Source organism: Talpa occidentalis, unplaced genomic scaffold, assembly GCF_014898055.3.
Source record: "Talpa occidentalis isolate TD23 unplaced genomic scaffold, MPIMG_talOcc4v2.1 talOcc4.13, whole genome shotgun sequence".
NCBI classification, from domain to species: domain Eukaryota; kingdom Metazoa; phylum Chordata; class Mammalia; order Eulipotyphla; family Talpidae; genus Talpa; species Talpa occidentalis.
Window position 1 is genome coordinate 9,504,535 of NW_023601322.1, and position 20,311 is coordinate 9,524,845.

A 20,311-nucleotide genomic window follows, 5' to 3' on the forward strand; every position below is an offset into this window, starting at 1 on the left:
TCCCCCAGTAGTCCTCGGATTTGAATTGCTTCCATTCCACAAGTGCTAGCACATCAAACATGCTCCATACATCACTGATTTTTTTTCATTAGCTCTTAAGTTTAAGGACTTAGGGCAAGTTTTTATATCTCTCTTCTCACCAGCCCTCCGGTCCTAAAGTATCTCAGGCAGATCGTGGGTCAGAGTGTGGGCTTTAGAGCATGTGGGATTGAATAGTTTCTGCCACTTTGTAGTTGTGAGACCATCGCAAATGTCTCCTGTCACTTGTAGTCATTTCAAGTAGATTAATCCACATAAAGCATTTAGCACATGCCTGGATTCTAACAGACTTCAGTAGATGGAAGTTGTTATTGATGTCATTTGTAGTTCTATTTTTTTTTATCCTCATAGTGTGTCATATAACTGGCATACCTCTTCTTACTCTCTCCAGAATTTGATTAATTTTTCATTTTAAACATAAGGTAGAATTTTGTTTGGAAAATTTTCCTCCCAAATGCTAATAAAATATAGCATTTGTGTGTGTGTCACTTTTCATTTTATTTTTTTGAAGTTCCTTAATATTAACAGATTATTTCTTTTATTTCTTTTTTTAATTTTTTATTTAAATTTTATTTTTATATTCCCCTCATTTTATTTTTAATTGAGGTAAAATATGTGTATTATAAAATTGCCAATTTAACCCTTTTTAAGTGTGCAACTCAGCAATAATAATTATACTTCCATTCTAGTGCAACCATCACCACCATCCACCTACAGAACTTTTTACCTTATAAAGCTCAAATTCTGTGTCCACTAAATAATATCTCCTGTCCCCCTTCCCAACATTCTGCTTTCTGCTCTAGGAGTTTGACTACTCCAGGTTACCTCGTAAAAATGAAATTATACAGTAGTTGACCTTTTTCCTTTTGTGATTAACTTATTTCACTCTCTGATATGTCCTCACTGTTCATCCACATTATAGCGTGTTTGAGACTTTTTCCCCCACTTTATGGCTGAATAATATTCCATTGTATGTATGCACCCCATTTTGTTTATCTGGTCATCGCTTCTTGTACTCTTGGGTAGCTTTTGCTGTTGTGTCCACTGCTGCTATGAATACAGTATGAGCCTGTTCTAATGGGAGAAATTCTCTAAAGAGTTGCCACAGAATGAAGAGGATATAATTTTCACATGAAACTATGCATCATTAATTTATATACAGCATCATTAATTTATATTATATACATTAAGAATTTGATTTTCTCTAATTAGCTTGAGGTTTATCTTTACCAGGCAGTTTTTCTTCAAAGTACAAATTTTACTGTTACTAGCAGAACTGACATATAAAACACAGAGCATACCACACATATTTACTGATCCCCAACTATATGCCAGCTGAGTTGCTAGGGAGGAAAAACACAGTCTTGGGTGTTTGGGAAGCAGCAAACAGATATATGAGCTCGTAGCATGGTGCAGTGTGACAAGTTCTAGAATAGTCTTGTAGGTCCTATGGGGACATTAGCCAGGGCATCTCCCCCAGCCTCGCCAGGTAAAGGAAGACGTCTCAGGGGAGGGACTGTTTAAACACTAAGTGTGGGGTTTAGCGGAGCACCCTGGTCACAAAAGCCAGGGAGAATTTATAGAGTGAGAAAGAAGAAAGCTGAAGAAGCATTTTAAGAAACCACTGATATTTAAGAGCAGAGCAAAGTGTGGAAATGAGACTGAAAGACATGGTCAGGAAGGCAGCAGACAGCCAGGGGAGCATAGTGTTGTGGATACTGAGAGAGCATTTGGGCAAGAAAGGGGTCATCCAGATGTTACAGAGAGATGGGTAGGAAGAGACATGAAGGTATTAAACATGCAGGTCACTGATGGCTTGGGAGGAAAATTTCAGGCAATAGACCTAGTCCCAGAGGGCCTCACTCAGTCAAAGCCACCCATTTCCAGGCAAGAACTGCAGGCCAAAGACAATCATTTCTTTCCTCTCTACCAAGACCCCAATAAAATAAACTGAGCACAAATGAAGAAAACAGAAGACTGTCAAATGCGTGTTCAGCTGCTTCCTAGAAGGGAATAATCAGAGAGAGGAAGCAGCAGCCCAGAATCAGTGGGTACTGCCACAAGACAAGGGACCCCAGAGATGCACCTCTGCCAGAGGGTAGTATGGACAGTAGGAGTAGGGGGAACCAAATGGGATGAATTGAGTGTCTGTTCACTTAAAGATGGCATTAGCCCGCTCTTCCTCCTTCCTTAATCCCTATGCAGAACGTGCTCCAGGCATTTACTCCAGGGAAAAAACCCAGAGGACACCTGTAAAAAAACTGGGAAGAATTTCACTGTTATGATGTGTGTTTTCCACTTCAGAGAAACGCCGTCCTCCATTCTAGCGTGTTCAGCCCCCTCTCACCCTCACACATAGGCAGAACAGGTGCCCCTTCTGCTCATCCTAAAACACAAAGGAGCAGTTTCTGTCACATGCACACACCTATTTGTGGGTGAGATCTAGGAGGAAGCAAAAATGTCTTAAAAGGTTAAGTGTGTATATCGCACCGCGATTCCATGCTTACCCAAGACAGAGGAAAACATGTGCACAGAAGGATTTGTATAGGCATTTTCATAGCAGCATTATTCAATAATAGACAAAATCTGGAAGCAACCCAGATGTTCATCAGCCCATAAATTGATAAATTGTGCTATATATGTACAGTGGAAGGCCACTTATTCATAAAAAGAAATGAACTGGTGAACTTATGTATGGGGTGATACTCAAATTTTTTTATGGACTGAAAGAAGCCAGGTACATAAAAGCACGTGTTGTAGCATTCTACTTATATAAAATTCTAGAGCAGGCCAAATTAACCTATAGTCACAGAAAGCTGATTGGTAGTCAGCTGGGGCTGGGAAGTAGGATGCGTTTATAGAAGGACAGGTGGGAACTTTGGGGGTGATAGAGATGTTGATTATCTCAACACTGGTGATGGCTATATGGGTATACTCATCTAACCGGACACTTAAAATGGCTCCATTTTCTTATACATAAATTATACCTCAGAGTTGATTGATAAGGAAAAGTAGAACTGAAGGCTCTGAAATTGAAATGAATCAAGTGTACTCTAAGTAAGCTAAACCTTTCTCTTTCCTATCCAGGATTTAATAATGTATTAAATGTATGCATCAGTGAATAACAATATAAAGACACTGATTCATGTTAAGGTGGAAACCACCAGACCTCGAAGTGGTTAAAGTGGTGGCTCTGAGAAGTGGGTAAGAGGGAATGAGGGATTGTTGCTTTTCACTGTAAATCTTTCTCCACTATTTTGCTGTCTTAAGGCTGCACGTATGACCCCAATGAAAGTTAGAGGGAAATACATAAATGAAATTGGGACTCAGGAAGTAGAGTTTTAAGTCTTTCAAGCTGGAATAGAAGGGGAGGAGAAATACAGGGCAGGAACAGCCTGATTAAGGCCACACCCCTTTATGAGATTTTCTTATTTCATTTTGCTCTTAAGCTTGAGGGACGATATTGCAGTTGGATGGAGTGACTGTGCCTCGTTACAGCCATTCTAATCACCCTCTGTCAAAGCTGGGGTTTTGGAACCAGGTTTGGAGCCCAACTCGAGTAAGCTCCCCTCCCCCGGGGTCAGCACCAGGCTGCGGCAGCCTACCTGGCACTGGATTACTTGAGTGATCAACCCTGAAAGGCCTGAGAGGCAGTTCAGGGAGTAGGGAATGTGCAGATATTAGGTGAACAACTTTAAACTTGGGTGGGAAATGCAGGCTGTCTGTCAAAGGGCTGCCGCAGCCCCACCTCCACCACATTTGGCTTGTGCTGTGGTGTTTGCTGTCTTCCAGCACTGTTTCACAAGATCTTTTTCACAAACTGAAGGAGAGTCTTTTCCACAATAGACATATTCATTGTCTCCTGCAGATGAGGACACTGTGGCCCTAAGGACATTGTGACTTGCCCATGTACAGGGTCCTGGGCAGGTCTGGAGGCAACACTGGGGTGACCAGGGCTGAGGGGTGCCCACTGCCCCTCGCCACCTCTGCTGAGTCTTTGTAACTAAGAAACTCGTTTAAAAAATAGCTCTGTATCTCAGCCTGTCTTTGATTGTTGCAAAGGACCCATTCAGTGCCAAGTTTTGAGTTACACAAATTTAGGATTTAGAGGATGAAGAAATATTGATCAGGAGGGAATGAGTCAAGAGGAAGGGCATCCTGGGTCAGAAAAGTGCTGTTTTGACAGAGTCCTTTGTTATATATTCGGAGCACTCATGTCTTCAAAGAGAAACTGCAGAAGTGGGGGAGACCCTCACGGGTGTCAAGTGTGTGTGTGAGGTAGGAGACACCTTCCTGGGGAAGGCTGTGATGGGGCCTGCAGGCACCAACAGGCACCCCTCATCCTACCTAACAGTGGCGCTAAAGCTGTTGATGTCAGAAGACACAAACATCCTGAGTCTCACCTTGTTGCTTGAGAGACAAGCCTTGTAATGAGCAGAAGTCTCGGTTGCCAGAAGAGTGAAAGCATAGGCTTTAAGAAAGACTGCAGGGGTGTGTGCTCCTCTGAGGCTTTGTGTGGGCCCTGGGGGCACTTTTACTAGGACAGAGAGTCAAGGGCAAATCCAGGGACGTGGCAGTGCAGCAGGGTTCCCATAAACAAGCCCCTCAGCAGAAATCTCCCTTTGCTGCATCACCTTGGCTGACCTTGACTGCATTTATGCTCGGTCTAAAGTAGAGGAAGTTTCTTTTCAGCTCTGGCTTCCTGAATTCAGGCACTTTTCGCCACTTACTGACATACTCCATGGTTCAGGTTTACATTCAGTTAGTGCTTATTGAGCAAGGGTGATAAGCCTGTCTTTTTAATTCTAGACATTCTGCCCTCTGCTCAATATTCCTAACCTGAGCAGTCCGTCTCTTGTTTCCTCCTGGATTCCACTCCATTCAGCACCTTCTTTCTCATTCCTTTCGGTCACCCTCAGTCTTTCATCTAAAACTTAATGTGCAGGATATTCCCCTTCATATCACATCAACTTGCCTTGCCTTTCCCTGCCGCTTTAACAATGTATGTTTCATCAAAAACCACAAAGAAGACAGGAAAAGAGAGTGGGAGAGGGAGACAGCAGTGACAGTGCAGGCCTTTCACTGTGTCATTGCACCAAATCCAAGCTTTTTCCTTTAAAAAAATTATAGATACATGACATAAAATACCATCCTAACCATTTTTAATTGTATGGTTATCATTAAGAATATTCACATTGTTGTGCAACTAATCTTCAGAACTCTTATCTTGAGCCATTGAGACTTGGTGCCCCTTAAACAATAACTCCCCATTACGCCTTACTTTCCAGCCTTGTCAATCACCATTCTCTCTCTCTCTCTCAATGTGTGTGTGTGTGTGTGTGTGTGAGAGAGAGAGAGAGAGAATGAGAATTTGGGTGGAATCACACAATATGCATCCTTTTGTGGCTGGTTAATTTTACTTAGCATAATGTCCTTAAGGATCATCCACATTGACTGTGGAAGGGACAAGAGGGCTGGGAGCCGTCGGGATGGAGAAACAAAATGAATCTTAGCAGTGTTAGACTGTCTAAATGGAATCACCCCAGCTGATGCTGTAAGGTGAGGTTTTGCTGTTGCTGCCGCTGCTTTCCGCTCAGTTAGGATGCTCAGCTCATCTCTTGACATCCTGTTATACAGCAGCCGTGGCTTTCGCTGCTGCAGTGAGCCACGTGACGCAGGTCTAATGGGCAGGAGTGGGTCATGCATCTTCGTAAGCATCTAATTGATTGCCAGGAAAGGGCTTGTGGATAGGCAGGGAGAGCTAGGGGGTAGGTTCAAGATTCCAAACTAAACCACCATGTAATAGGGTTTACATAACAAATGTCATTTCACTTTTTCCAGATTTTTATTTGTGAGAATGTTGCTTTAAGCTTTGCTTTCTAATCATCCCTATATAAATGTGTATTTGGAAAGCTGAGATGTTTCTTGTCATGTTGCGGATCTCATTAAGCTTATTGGCAGAGTTTCTTGAATGGGAAAAAGGTTTATTTGGATTGTGCTCCTGCAGGGGTTTTCCCTTTGTGACAAATTTTATTTCTAACCTCCTTTTAGTAATATAGTTAATACCTCCATCCATCCTGTGTGTGTTGATAACAGGAATAGAAGGTTGTTCTTTTGTCCTCACTATTTTGTTTATTGCTTCATGAATACAGAAATGGTGCAAATCTGTCCCACCGTGTCCCAGAGAGGAGTGAGAACTAACCAAGCCCTCGCTGTTGTCTGGCATGTATCGTGATGGTTCTCGCACCTTCCTGGTGACTGCTGTGGACTCTCAGTACATCTGAGAGATTCCTCAGCTGTTAATTTCAGGTTAATAAGTAATAGTTTCTGTAAAAATAAAGATTGCATTACTAGGGCACGAGACAGTATGTGTTTAGTTCAGTGTGTTTAAAATGTATCTTCAGAGCAGATTTTATCAGATTTAAATGCAGATTCTCAAATGAATATGCTCCTGTTCAGATTATCAGGTGAAATGGTGGTGTTCAGGGATCTCTGGAGACCTAGTGGCATAAGGCCTTCTTTAAACAGATGTGTGAAAAATATCTTGCCCACGCTATAAAACAGAAGTAAAATTTAGTATTTTATCTTTTCATCTTTCACATTGTGTCTTCATTTGTAGCAGGTCATCAACTTTACCAAGTATTGCCTTTCACATAGCATCTTGAAAGAAGTAAACAAGAGGAAAAAGGTCCTAAGATGATTTTCATAATTATAAAAACATACTTAAATGAATGTTCTAATTATATTTGATATGAGGTGAACAGAGTCAGCATCATGAGTTTGAACTGTAGTTTGATTTGATAGTGGTGTTCATTTGGACTTGAATTGTTTCCCATTTGTGCTATTGTTATGCCTTATTAAAATAGAAGTGACAACCGACGTATTTTTTTCTTTTTAGGTGTACTTGTAATTATGCTCAGTAGTATTTTAATGTTCCTAAATATAATTAGTAAGTGCCACAAAATCTTTACTCTTATAATGAATATTAAACTTTTTTAAAAATCAATGATTCTTAACCTTTTCCCTCCCCAATGCACCTTACAGGACCTTCTGTTGCCCCTTACTCTGATTGAAAAGTACAATGGACCCATCATCACCCACTGTACAGGTTGAAAAGACCTGTTTAGTGATTCTGTATTCCCTCCACACACACACTCTCCCTCTGCCTTGACACACACACATATATATATACCTTGAGAATTGCTGATTTAAACGATGTCAAATAGTTGTGGGAGGAAAGTAGGAGCAGCTGAACTTATTTCCAGTTGAAATTTGATGCTCCTGTAACTCTGCTATGCTGAGATGACACCAAGACTTGATGGATGGAAAATATCACAAGCTGAATGCCTTATAGCTCAATTGCATGAAGATGATGAGTCTCATAACTGTTCCCTGCCAATAATGTTAGCTTAAATGAGCCAGGAGTCAGTAATTTCAGGCCATTCTAAGGAGATAAGTGATCTGTCTCTTTTATAAATAGACTCACTAAGTTTGAGGATGGGTTACCTACTGAAAAAACTTACTTTGTTAAGAAATTAAATCATATATTTTAAAATAGTAAAAGTTATTGTTAAAAGGCCTGAAAGTGATAGAAAAATTGAACAAAACAAAAATCTGCTAGAATATCTTTTTTCTTAACATCTTTATTGAAGTATAATTTACATATCATAAAATTCATTCATTTTAAAGGTTTTAAATGATTTAAATAATCTTTTAAAACATTTCAATGATTTTCAGTAAGTTTATTGAATTGTGCAACCATCACCACTTGTGAGTTTTTGAACATTCCTGTCAACCAGAAGACTCTGCTGTACACGTTATGATCTAACCCCATTCCCATACTCAGCTCCAGGCACCCATTAATCTGTCTTCTTGGTATACATTGCACGGGCACTTGACTGAGTGTGTATTCTGTTCTTGCATCAAATATACTATAATTAGCAATTATATCCTGTTGATTAATAGTGGTGTTGAGTTCATGTGTGTCTGCTGATTTTTAGTCTAGTTATTCTTCAGTTATTGAGAGAAGGATGTTGACATCTCAAACTGTAACTAGGGATTTGCTTATTTCTCTTTTCAGTTCTCTCAATTTTTGCTTCATACATTGTACAGCTCTGTTTGAGGCATTACGTATAGAACTGCTATCTTCTTGATAGATTGAACCTTTTTATCATTACAATATGTCTGACTCTGGTCATTTTCTTTGCTCTGAAGTTTATTTTATCCAGTAGTAATATAATTCCTGTTTCATAATGTTTGCATAATATTTATTTTTCATCTTTTTATTTTTAATTTTTGTATATCATAAAGTGAGAACTCGTGTAAATAATACATGGTTTAGTCATGTTTTTAATTCACTCTGCCAATCTCTGCTTTTTAGTTGACACATTTAGACTATTTACATTTAATGTAATTAATGATGTGTTAGTGCTTAAATCTGCCATTTAGCTTTTTTGTTTTCTATCCTTTCTGTTTGGTGTTTCTCTCATTCCTCAGTTACCTGAACAATTTATAGAATTCCATTTTTACATATCTGTACTGTTTTTTAGTATATCTCCTTATGACTTTTTTAGTGGTTGCTCTAAGTATCATACATACATAACTAATCACGGTATATCAGTGGTTTTGTTTTGTCAGTTTTCGTATATATAGTAACCTTAACCTTTTATATCCCATTACCCTCCTCCATATACAATTGTTTCTAAATCTTTGATCTATGTATAATTGAAAAATTTATTTTTGCTTTTATCCTTCATTTTATCTTTTATCCTTTATAGTCACTTGTCCCTTTCCTCTCTACCTCCCTCTTAACCTCAGAACTGTAACGGTGTTAACTGATGTCCACTGTTTTTTTAAGTATTTCATGTTATCAAATTGTCTGCTATGCAAATGCCTGGCATTATCAATATTTTTATCATTTTGATTTGCTTTTATACACATAATCCTCTCAAACTCTCTCCATTTTTGTTGAAAATTATTGCATGTCATCCTTTTTACACTTATATAGTACTCCATAATGTGGTTATACCACATCTACTTGATCCAATCATCTGTTGGACATTTAGGTTGCTCCCATGTCCCAGCTATTGTAAATAATGTTGCTATGAATGTTGTGGAACATAAGGGTTTTGTGTTAATGTTTTCATATTCTTTGACTATATAACCAAGAGTGGGATTAGTGGGTCATGTGGTATTGCTGTTTTTAGTTTTTCAGGTATATCCACGTTCCTTTATCTAATGGTTATACCAGTTTACATTCCCACCAATAGTGTAATAGGGTTCCTTCTACACTGCATCATCTCCAACACTTGCAGGTTTTTTATTTATGTGCCATTTTCATAGGTGTGACATGGTATCTCATGCAGGTTTTAACCTGCATCTCTCTTGTCAGAAGTGATAATGGACATGTTTCCATCTATCTGTTGGCCTTCTGGATAGCGTCTGTGAATTGGATATATCTGGTGAATTATCAGCTGCCCACTTATTAATTAGGTTGTTCTTTTTATTGTTGAATTGCATAAGTTTTTTATGTATTGAATATTAATCACTTATCGGTTATATATTTTGTGAATATTTTCTCCCAGTCTGTGGGGTGTGTCTTTAATCATCTTGTAATGTCTTTTGCTGTATAGAATTTTTTTAATTTGAGGTAATCCCCCAATTGTTTATTTTTAATTCCCTTGCCATAGGTTTGAGTCACTAAAAATATGGTTGATATCTACTGAAAAACTGAGTCTACTGACAGTCTGATTGGTGTCCCCTGTTTTCTATTGATGTTTTTAATATTCTGTCCTTGTTGGCTTTCAGCAGTTTTATTATGCTTTGTCTGGGAGTGTGTCTGTTTGGTATTATTTTGTTTGGAACTCTTTAGGCCTCCTGAATCAGAACATTTGGTTCATTTCCCAGAGTGAGATGATTTTCAGCAATTTCTTTAAGTAATATTTCTATGCTGTTTCTTTCTCTTCTCCTTCTGGGGCCCACATGGTATAGATGTTATTTCACTTTAAGTTATCCCAATGGGATCTACACTACATTTTTAAACTTTTTGTTCTCTGTTCTTCCATTGTTCTCCAACATGTGTTTTCAAGCTCATTAATTCTCTCTCTGTCTGCTGTTGAGGTTCTCAATTGAATTTCTTAATTCAGTTGTGGTGTTTCTTAGCTCCATTATTTCTAATTGTAACTGCCTCATATTTTCTTTATCTTTATTCTGTTGCTTTTTCATATGCTCTGTTGTTTTTGCGAGTTCTATAAGTGTTCGAACTGTTACTTGAACTCCTTTTCAGTCATGTTCTGCAGTTTTGTTGGGTTGAGGCTCCTCTCAGGGTTTTGTTGTGCCAGCAGTTGTGTTTTTCGCTCCCCCATCCCCCATTCTAAACTTTCCATTTGTTTCTTCTTTATGTCTTCTATTTCGTTGCTGAGGATTTCTATTTCTTTTGTCAAACTTCCTGTTTTTTCACTTATTTCAAGTATGTTCATAATTGCTCGCTGAAGTGTTTTTTTTTTTTTTTTTTTTTTTTTTTTATAGAGGCATGCTTCATTTATTTATTTATTTGTTTGTTTGTTTTGTTTATACATGCACTGGGTACAGTCAGAAGCGCGGGAGGGTGAGAGAATTCACCAGAGCCAGAGCGGGGAGCAGAGCAGGCAGAAGGACCGAAGTACACTGCTGAGGGGAGCAGCGGGCGGCAGGAGAGGTCTGCGCGCCATGTGGGACCCTCCTCCAGTGGCCGGGGAGCAGCCGGGGATCGAACCGGCGCCACAGAGGCTGCGGGCAGCTTCGCTGAAGTGTTTTTATCATGGCTACTTAAACGTTTTGCCCAGGTAATTCTAACAGCTCTGTCATCTGTGTTCACATTATTATTATTATTATTTTCATTCTATTTGAGATTTTCCCAGTTCTTGGTATGGCAAGATTTTTCAATTAAAAAATCAATTTTGGGGTCATTCTGAGACTCTGAATCTCATTTAAACCTTTTTTTTCCAGCTGGCTCCTTCTGATACTACTTTAGCAGAGAAAGAGAGGCTGCCCCCTCATTTCTGACAGGACTAGAATCCAGGTTCCCATTCAGTCTCCATTGATACCCAAAGGGGGCTCTTCATTTATTGTAGGGCTGCAGGAATTAACCACTGCTGTGTGCCTCCACTGACACCTCCCCTGGCTAGGAAGGTGGGAGGCCCTCCCACCAGAGACAGAGCGAGGAACAGAACAGGCAGACTGACGAAATACACTGCTGAGGAGAGCAGCGGGCTAGACAGAAGAGGTCTGCCTCACCGAATCCCATTTTTTCTAAGGTGTTTGGCTGAAGTAAAACAGCTGGTATCTAAAAGTTTTCTTTCTTTTGGGGCTGTCCCTTTCCTGTCTGTCCTTTGGCTAGAGAGAGCAATCTTTTGTTATTGTGTTGGATTTTTTTTTTAATTTGGTCTATTACCACTGGCATTTCCTGGTTGCTGGCTTCTTCCTACAAGTTTGGTACATATAAGGCAAAATGAAAGTCCAGAAAACTCATCCTGTGTGTTGTTCCTTGGGTCCCAAGTTCCCTAGCCAGTCTGCCATCTTCTTTCCACTGTTCAGTTTTATGTTTATTGTGTTTATATAAGGTCCAGAGTTTTAAATTTCACTTGGCAGGAAGAAAAAGGAAACGTATATCCACCCAACCTCCTAGAAAGGGAAGTTATTTTGGACTTAAGTTTCCAGTTTTCTAACAGTATGTTTTCCCACCACTTCTGTGATGTGATAAACTTGAGTTGCTCTACTTTGGAAGACATTTGAAGTAAGATTCATCAACCAATTACCAAATTCTGTGTGAGAAAGTGTCAGCATGGCTCACATAATTTTAGTAACATAATCTTGTCGATTTGAGCATGAGCTTTTCAAGAGAATTCAGTTAAAATCAATATTGAGGTAATTTTATTCCCAACAAGGATTGATAGATTGATAAATAAATCTAGTCTTATAATCATTATTTTCATTTTAAAATAAATAATTATCAGTGATTTATTTCCTCTGCAGCTACTAAAGTTGGAAAATGGCTTTGTAAATTCTACATAATTAAATGGTAGGTAAGATCTATGTCATTTTCACTCTGGGTTAAAAATATAGCCAGATGCACACATAAATTTAAGTATAAAAGAATCCCAGGCCCAATATTTTGTCACGTTATTTCTGCAGTGAAAAGAAATGAAAATTAAAAAATCTTTAGTGATAATATTTGTTTACAATTGTTAAAAAATAAGTTCAGAAATTTAAAGGTTTCATTGACTTTATTAAAGTGTTCATGACTCAGGCAGCATATGGTGTAGACACTGCAAGGACTCACACAAAATGGAGGACAGTTATAGACAGAAAGGGGGTGGATAAAGGTTATTAATAAAAGATTATTTTGAGTAAAACCATCTTCCCTGGGGGTGCAGGCATGGGGTTTCTCGCCAGGCAGATGACTTCACAGGTGCTGACCAGGAACCTCCAGATTGATTGGCTTAGGATTACACTTTGGGAAGAAGTTAAAACTGCAGTGAGATTAGCTATGAACTTTGGGTGCCCCCTACCCCCATGAAGGACTGTTTCTGGCTTGTTCTTTCCATTTTTAACACAATTAAGGATCTAATTTTATTGTTTTCTATTTAGTTCAGAAGTCTACTCTAGACCAGAACCAGATCTCTAAAATAATTATTCTAATTCTTGTTTTTAAATTAGTCAACTTCTTCTTTTTTAGTATCAAAGTTGCTTTATAAGATGACTTAGATTCTAAATAAGGATATCCCAACCACTGCCTTTCCAAAGACAATCTTATCAAGCTGTGAAACTTTACAATTAAAGTTCTTACTTAAAAGCTTACTAACTGGAATAAGTCTCAATGATAGTTAAGACAAAGAGTTAAATAATCAAAAGGAGGATTCGAACCTGGGAAGCAATTTGATGGGCCTTACTCTGTGAGAACTATTCCCGCACACACCAGTTTGAATTTAGTTTGTACAGGTAGGAAGGCAGTGAGTCATTGACATTAAAAATATAAACAGCCTTGACAGGGAGGGGCTTCTGGTTCTAAGTTGTTTTCACCCAAAGATGTGTTGATGCTATTTGTGTGCAGGGATTTAATCTCTTCCTTCTCACAGCGGCTATGTATAAAGGCAGGAATGGTCACTGAGCAGGTTTTCTATGATCCAGCAGACCAGGTAAAGGAGGAGTCAGAGTCCTCAGTGGTTTTTGCAGGTCTTTTATTGGGATTTACCCGCTACACAGCAGGCAGGCCTCCCAGCCCCCAGCAAATCCTCACTCTATCTGGACTCTCCTGTGATCTCTGCTTCTGCTTCTGCTTCTTTGCTTCTCTCTTGGCTTCTCTTTCAGCTTCTCCTGGCATCCCCGTGACGCCGCCCTTAAAAAGCACAATCTTAGCCCAGGTGAATCCCATCTACATGTGCCCACACCCTACTCCAGGTGCCCGCCATCAGGCATGAATTCAGGACCCCAAGGATCCATCATCTGTCCTGATGGCGGGAGGACAGAAAAGCCTGACATTTTTCCTTACCCTACACTCTGCAAAGTCTGGAATGCAACGTCTGGGTACCTATCATTTAAATCTTTATCATAAAGTGAAAATCAAATTCAACAAGCAGCTATAAACCAGAGACATCCTGCAGGTGGGGAGAAGGGAGTAGGATCAAAAATGGGATGGGAGGAGCACAAGGGACTATGGTGATGGTACACGGGTGAATGGGTGGTAGGAATCTCATGGGGCCTGTAACCGAGATGAGAAAGCATACATTGTAAAAAAAAAAAAAAAAAAAGAACGATGTAAAAAATATATAAAATAAAAATAAATAAATAAACAATAAGGACAAAATCTTTATCAGGCTCCTTGGTCAGTAGTGGGGGTTGAAAAGACTGGCTTCATGGGCAGGTAATAGATCTTGCCTAGCTCTTTCACAGATTTCTTTGCTCTCTTGTCTGCTTTGCTGTCTTGTCTGCTAGAGCAAAATAAATAAATGAATAAATACAATCTGCATAGACTAGAAGGCCTTCCCTTCTGACCTTGAGGAAATTGCCTACTGGTGAAAACCTGACTGCTTGCCAAAGCTTTGCCTAGTTTGGCCAAGGGCCAACAATCTGACATTAGGCAGTTGCCTGCCTAATGGACTGAAGTTATTGAGAAGGTGACCTCAATCCCCTGTGAGACCTTTGCCCTCTCTCCTAATCTCCAGGTCCCTCTAGGTGATGGGTCTAGTTCACGTGTTCCAGGCAGTCACCTGCCCAGATGCCCCAAGGCAAGTTCCCTGAGCTTGTCCTGTGGAACTTTCCTTTGTAGGGGCTTCTTGAACTACCTGGAACCCTTCCTGCTTGCCAGGAAGAGAGAAGAGGCGGGGATCACTTCCCTCTATCAAGCCAGCTGGTTATGGGCCTGCAAACATTCTCCCCTCCCCCACGCTCCATCCCTCTTTGTGACGGATGTAAAACATGTGAATCTACTGTGAAGTCAGTTAAGTCTAACTTGATAGGCCTTGTAAACAGATAACTTCCCGCTGTAGCTTGGCAGGGATGATACTGTACTAGTATCACTGCGTGAAGCTTCTGCTAAATCAATTTGTCAGATCTTTGTCCTAAATTTCTTCCCATATTGCTAAATTTATCATCAAGCCATGTTCTGTGGAGTACAATTGCTGTGTTTAAAAAGAAAAGCCGAGCATTTACTATTGCTGATAATGAGAGCAAGGACTAAGTAACTTTAATAGTTTTTATTATCTTATTTTTTTCAAAAAGTCTGGGAGACAGTAGTTTAACTGTGAGACTAATGAAGTGATATATCCTTTTTTCCTTGTTTAGAAATCACTTGATGCCTTCACTGAATTTGAGTTTAGCTAAAATTTCTCTCCCTGGTGGCTGGTACAATAGTTTTACCAAAGTTCAACTCACCAAGCCGGTGGGCGTGTTCTCTATGGCAGTTCAGTTCACTGGCAACAGCCTGCAGAGTCTGTGGGTGTTTTTCAGAGGGCCCAAGAATTAGAGGAGGGAAGAGATCTTGATTTTTCTAAAAGCTTTTAGAAATTCAGTTTCTGCTGTTAACAAAGGTGTGGGTACTGCTAAATACCAACCAACCATTTTCACAACATATTACAGTTATTGGAAATAAACAAAATGTTACTTATGTTCATCTCTACTTCTCTAACAAATTTGTTTTAATATTTTAATGTCAGTTTTAAAGTCATCAGTTTGCAGTTCTGTGTATCTTATATATATGACATGCTTCTTTCTCTTTCTGTAGCATTAGCCACTACGTGATCGTCATGTCCCTGACCATCGTGCTGGTGTTGCTCAATGGCCTGGCACAGCTGCTCACAACAAAAAAACTCCGACTGCATGGCAGACCCAAAAGCCATCTCATATGATGTTGCTAAAGCCAGCAGTCAGCATCTCGTTCTCCTTTTAAACTGAACAAGGATTCAGTAAGAAGAAGGTACTGGTGCATCGCGCGTGCTACTCCTATAACAGAGATTGTATGAACAATTCGGCAGTTCAGGAACTGTTTGTCTGGAATAAAGGAGCCGGCATTTTCTTTAGGAAATAATGGCCATGCATGGAAGAGGGGTTACGTCTGTGGAAAGCGTAGTAAAGCATTCTCCATTTTCATTGTTGCCGGTAGCTGGCAGCTCTTCTCACGGATGCTTCAGAATCCTGGAACCCAACTACACGGCTTCTGGTACACAAAGAGGAGGGTGTTCTGGGGGGACGCAGGGGGAGGGCAGTAGTGATCACAGCCCAAGTTAGCACTGTGGCTGAACTTAAAGGGAATCACCCGATGGCACCATAAATATTTATTAGCTCTCAGCACTGGTTTTGCAAGTAATTGTAACTGCTAAATGATGACTCTAGAAAGACAATCAGGATGTGTTCTTTGGAATTTTCTAAAGTGTCAGTAGAAAAAAAAATGTTTGCAGGTGTTTATCATTTTTCTTCAGTGTCTTAGACTTCTTAGTGCTGTTTCCAGGGTTCTCGTGGCCAGTCGGCTAGATCCAGGTTTCACCGTCACTTTCTTTTTAATTCCTGGCTTCTCATGGAATTTCTAGAGCTAGAAAAAGCAGGAATTGCTTGGTATTTGTGTCTTGTCCATGGGGAAAATTTTCAAAGGTTCATTTTTAAGTGGAGATTCACTGTCACCCCTCCCCCCATTGCTTATCAGAATTCTTCAAATCAGTGACCAACCTTCTGATAGTATCATAAGAAATAGTGTTAAAATTCTTTATTTCTGGTTGTGAGGTCATAGCCAAAGGGCCTGAAATCCTCTCATGAAAGTTATCTTTCCATTTGTAAACTGACTCCAATGGAAAAAATATTTTGAGAGTAATTTTTTTGGATTCTCATAAAGCTGTTTTTACACATCACTGCAGACTGACCTTTTGCCTATTGTGTGCGGGATATTTTAGCTAAACATCATTGGTCTGAGTCCCAACTTTAGAAAATAATTGCTTTTGAATTAAGCTATAGTATTACTACTTCACATTAACGATGAGGAAGCCCTGTATCAATTACTAGATTTTTCAATTTCACAGGTAGAGAACCCATGAACTTTTTTACATTGTTTCAAAGGGTTTTAAATCTGCTTTATCAAAAATCAGAACTGACTTTATAAACACATTTAACACTTTATAGGTCTAGTCTTGCCTTTCCCAGATTTCCACACAGAGAAATGAATGAATATTTTATTATTTTACTGTAAAAGGTGCTCAGGGCGTTTTTACCTTTATTTTGTTCTTCAGAGCATGTCTGTTTCTTTTTTTTTTTTTTTTAAGATTTATTTATTTATGCATAAAAGAGCTGGGGTACAGGCCAGAGGTGTGGGGGGCTGAGAGGATTCACCAGAGATAGTGGGGAATAGAATAGGCAGATTTACTGACGTACACTGCTGAGGGGAGCAGCAGGCAAGTCAGGAGAAGCCTGCTGTGCCATGTGGGTTGCTCTCTGGCCTGGGATCAAACTCATGCTGCAGAGGTTTCGGATAGCTTCATAGGTTGCGTCTTAACCCTTTGTGCCACCAGGGAGGCCCAACATGTCTGTTTCTTAATGTTGTTTGGAATTGGTGTGAGTTCACAGAGCAGGAACAGGAGCTGCAGCTGCAAGCCTGCCTAACTGCTGTGACCGGACCCCTCAGATTTGCCTCAGAATGGAATTTGCTAGACGGGCCTTTTACTGCATGGCCTACCACATATCTTGGAATCTTGAATAACAGAAAATAAATAATATTTAAGTTAAATCTTATTTAACTTCTGTTTGAGGCATTTACTTTGTCATTCTAACTGGAGCAGATTCCTAAATCAAGACTTAGGACATTTGCTGATTAACGTTATTTAAACTAGGAAGTAGGCATATCAAATTGAGAAAATATTGGACAACAAAAACCCATGCCATGTTACATGGACCATGAATAAATCTTGGCGGAAACTGAGGATTTAGGGAGCTGTTCTCTGTCCATAATTTACCAATGGTTTTGTGCTTTGTAGCATCATATTTAAGGTACAGTATTTGGAAAACATGCTATAAATGGTAGTATGTTTTCACAATAACCCCCTCCCAATTATTTAATACTAGAACTGAGCTACTCATCACATCATATTTTCTTATGAAAATATTCTACACTGTAGCCAGCTTAGATGGCAGAACATGTTTGTCCCTTACCCCGGCCTTCCTTTACATGAGTAGTAGACTAGGGACTCTTTTACCCATTACCTCTTGGTTACATACCTCTGCCCAGGGAAGCTGGGGGTCAGCTATCCAGGGGAAAACCAGGTGAGCCCCCCTATGTCCACCAGTTGCCCTGTGGTCAGGGCAGGGGGGCTGAAGAGAATGGGATAAACCATCTCAGTCATTTGGAGAAGATTCTTTTAAAAGACCAAAGTTAGATAACTTTGGTAATGTCTCATCTTCTCAGAGTTGTTCTTTTTCCCTGATAGTCTCTTTATTCTCTTCAAAATGCCTGCACATGGCCTGGTCAGGCTGGGTGCTGGCCGTCTGTGGTCACATCTGCAGCACCCCCATCTCCATATTAGCAGCGTTAGGGTTAAAAAAGGTAGCTGCAATTTCTGCACTTAGTACTCATTCTAGAAAAAGATCATTCAAGAAGTAATGTGTCACTTATTTCTTTGGAGATCCTAGAACAGATTGTAATTGTTGCAGAACTCACCACCCTTAGAACTAGTATTTATTTGCCACATAGCAGCATTTCTCAAAGAATGTCCCTTAGAACATCAGTTCCTTAGGATACAAAGAGATGTCATAATAAAAAGGGCCAAATGTACAGAGTTAAACGGGTATATTTGTTGACGGTACATGTGCTGGGAAGGGAGGGTAAGGAGAGGGCACCAAATTTCCACTTGCTTGACTGCAACTCTATGTTAGGGAGTCTCCCTCCTGACTGTAACACATCCTTCACACGCTCCCTATTGACATTTGCACCAAAACCTCAACTTGTCATACTGCTCTTAAAAAATAGGCATTGAATGTTAATTGAATCTTTTTCTGAGAACTGGAAAATCATTTCGATTTTAACCTTTAATGTGGGAAAAATTTTAACTACGCTAACAATTTTACCTGCCTCTGTGAGTTGTTCGTCACTTGGATGTCTGCTTGGGAACCACCTGTTGTCGTTCATCACAGATAGGGGGGCAGCCCTGTCAGTTTGCACTGCCCCATATCTAACCTGTTACATCCCTGACCTGGAAAGTAAATTAAAAAAAAAAAATACCAACTTGTTTTCTTATGATTTGCCATTATAGAGGGGGATTGATAGTTAAACTCTTTTTTTTTTTTAAAGATTCATTTATTTATTTATGCAAGCACTGGGTACAGTCAGAAGCGCGGGAGGGTGAGAGAATTCACCAGAGCCAGAGCGGGGAGCAGAGCAGGCAGAAGGACTGAAGTACACTGCTGAGGGGAGCAGCGGGCGGCAGGAGAGGTCTGCGCGCCATGTGGGACCCTTGCTGGTGGCCGGAATGGAACCGGCGCTGCAGAGGCTGGGGACAGCTTCGCAGCCCAGCGCGCAACTGCTGCTCCACCAGGGAAGGCCCGATAGTTAAACTCTTTATGATGTGTTGTTATAAAAATTATGAATGGAAAGCATCAATTATCAAGATTTAATTCATTTCAAAGAACTAAAACCTCAAATGACCATGACTTTTTCCCCTCAACTTTATTGAGTATAATTGACAATATAAGTTGTAGGGAGTTAAGGTGTACCACTTGGTGTGATTAAAATTCTTATTACTGGGCCTCCCCTGGTGGTGCAGGTGGTTGAGTGCTGCACTGCTAAGCTGTCCTCAGCCTCTGCAGCGCCAGTTCGATCCCGGCTGCTGGCGAGGGTCCCACATGGCGCAGCAGACCTCTCCTGCCACCCGCTGCTCCCCTCAGCAGTGTATTTCATCAGCCTGCCTGTTCTGTTCCCCACATCTGGCCTGTACCCCAATTCTTGTATAAAATAAATAAAATAAATCTTTATAAAAGAAATTCCTATTACTCTTGAGTAAACTCAGGAAAAGATAAATTCCACACAACTTTAAAATGTAAGCATCGCCTCTTGCATCAGATAACACATCAAATATCAACCGCTGCACACGTTTTTTACAAGTGATTTTTACTTCAAGTAGGTAAGATTCAGTGGACTTACTAATAGGATTGCCAGAAGGACTAACAAAGATCATTGTCAACCTTACAAATATTAACTGCTACCCAGACTATCTCAATATCGCTGTGTACTTAGGAATAGTAGGTCAGTGAAAAGTCCCCCTCATACTTGATGAGACTTGTAACACCTGTAAGTCAAATTTGCTTGATGTGCTTTACTAGGTCACAGATTACTGTGATTGGGTTTGCATGTACTGAACATGGCTTGCACTACCCCGGCCGGGCCTTCAGCCGCAGTGGTGCTGTTATGATGACAGAGGTATCGTTGATGTGATAACAATCTTATGGTTACCCCCCTGTAGGGTAAAGAAAATATCAGGCTTTTCTGCCCTTCCGCCATCAGGATAGATGATGGATCCTTGTCCTGAATGCATGCCTGATGGCGGGCACCTGGAATAGGGTGTGGGCATAGGTAGATGGGATTCAGCTAAGCTGAGACTGTGCTTTTAAGGGCGGCGTCATGGGGGGACGCCAGCAGCAGCAGCAGCAGCAGCAGCAGCAGAACCTGAAGGAGAAGCCGAAGCAGAAGCAGAGAACACCAGAGAGCCCAGATAGAGTAAAGACTTGCTGGGGGCTGGGAGGCCTGCCAGCCTGCCAGCCCCCC

At 40.3% G+C, this 20,311-nt stretch overlaps 1 protein-coding gene across 4 annotated transcripts in view; it reads left to right on the forward strand.

The window, feature by feature from the left end:
* PIGN (phosphatidylinositol glycan anchor biosynthesis class N) overlaps positions 1-18,881 on the forward strand; it is a 93,441-nt gene extending 74,560 nt beyond the window's left edge. Inside the window, exons 29-30 of one of the 4 annotated variants that reach the window (XM_054693999.1) lie at positions 12,052-12,097; positions 15,299-18,881. In XM_054693999.1, the coding sequence (XP_054549974.1) occupies positions 12,052-12,097; positions 15,299-15,422 (170 nt within the window). In that variant the 3' untranslated portion in view covers positions 15,423-18,881. Of the gene's footprint in view, positions 1-12,051; positions 12,098-15,298 lie in introns of those variants that run through there. The other 3 variants (XM_054694000.1, XM_054694002.1, XM_054694001.1) reach the window with 3 other exon arrangements.
* Positions 18,882-20,311: the final 1,430 nt, after the last annotated feature.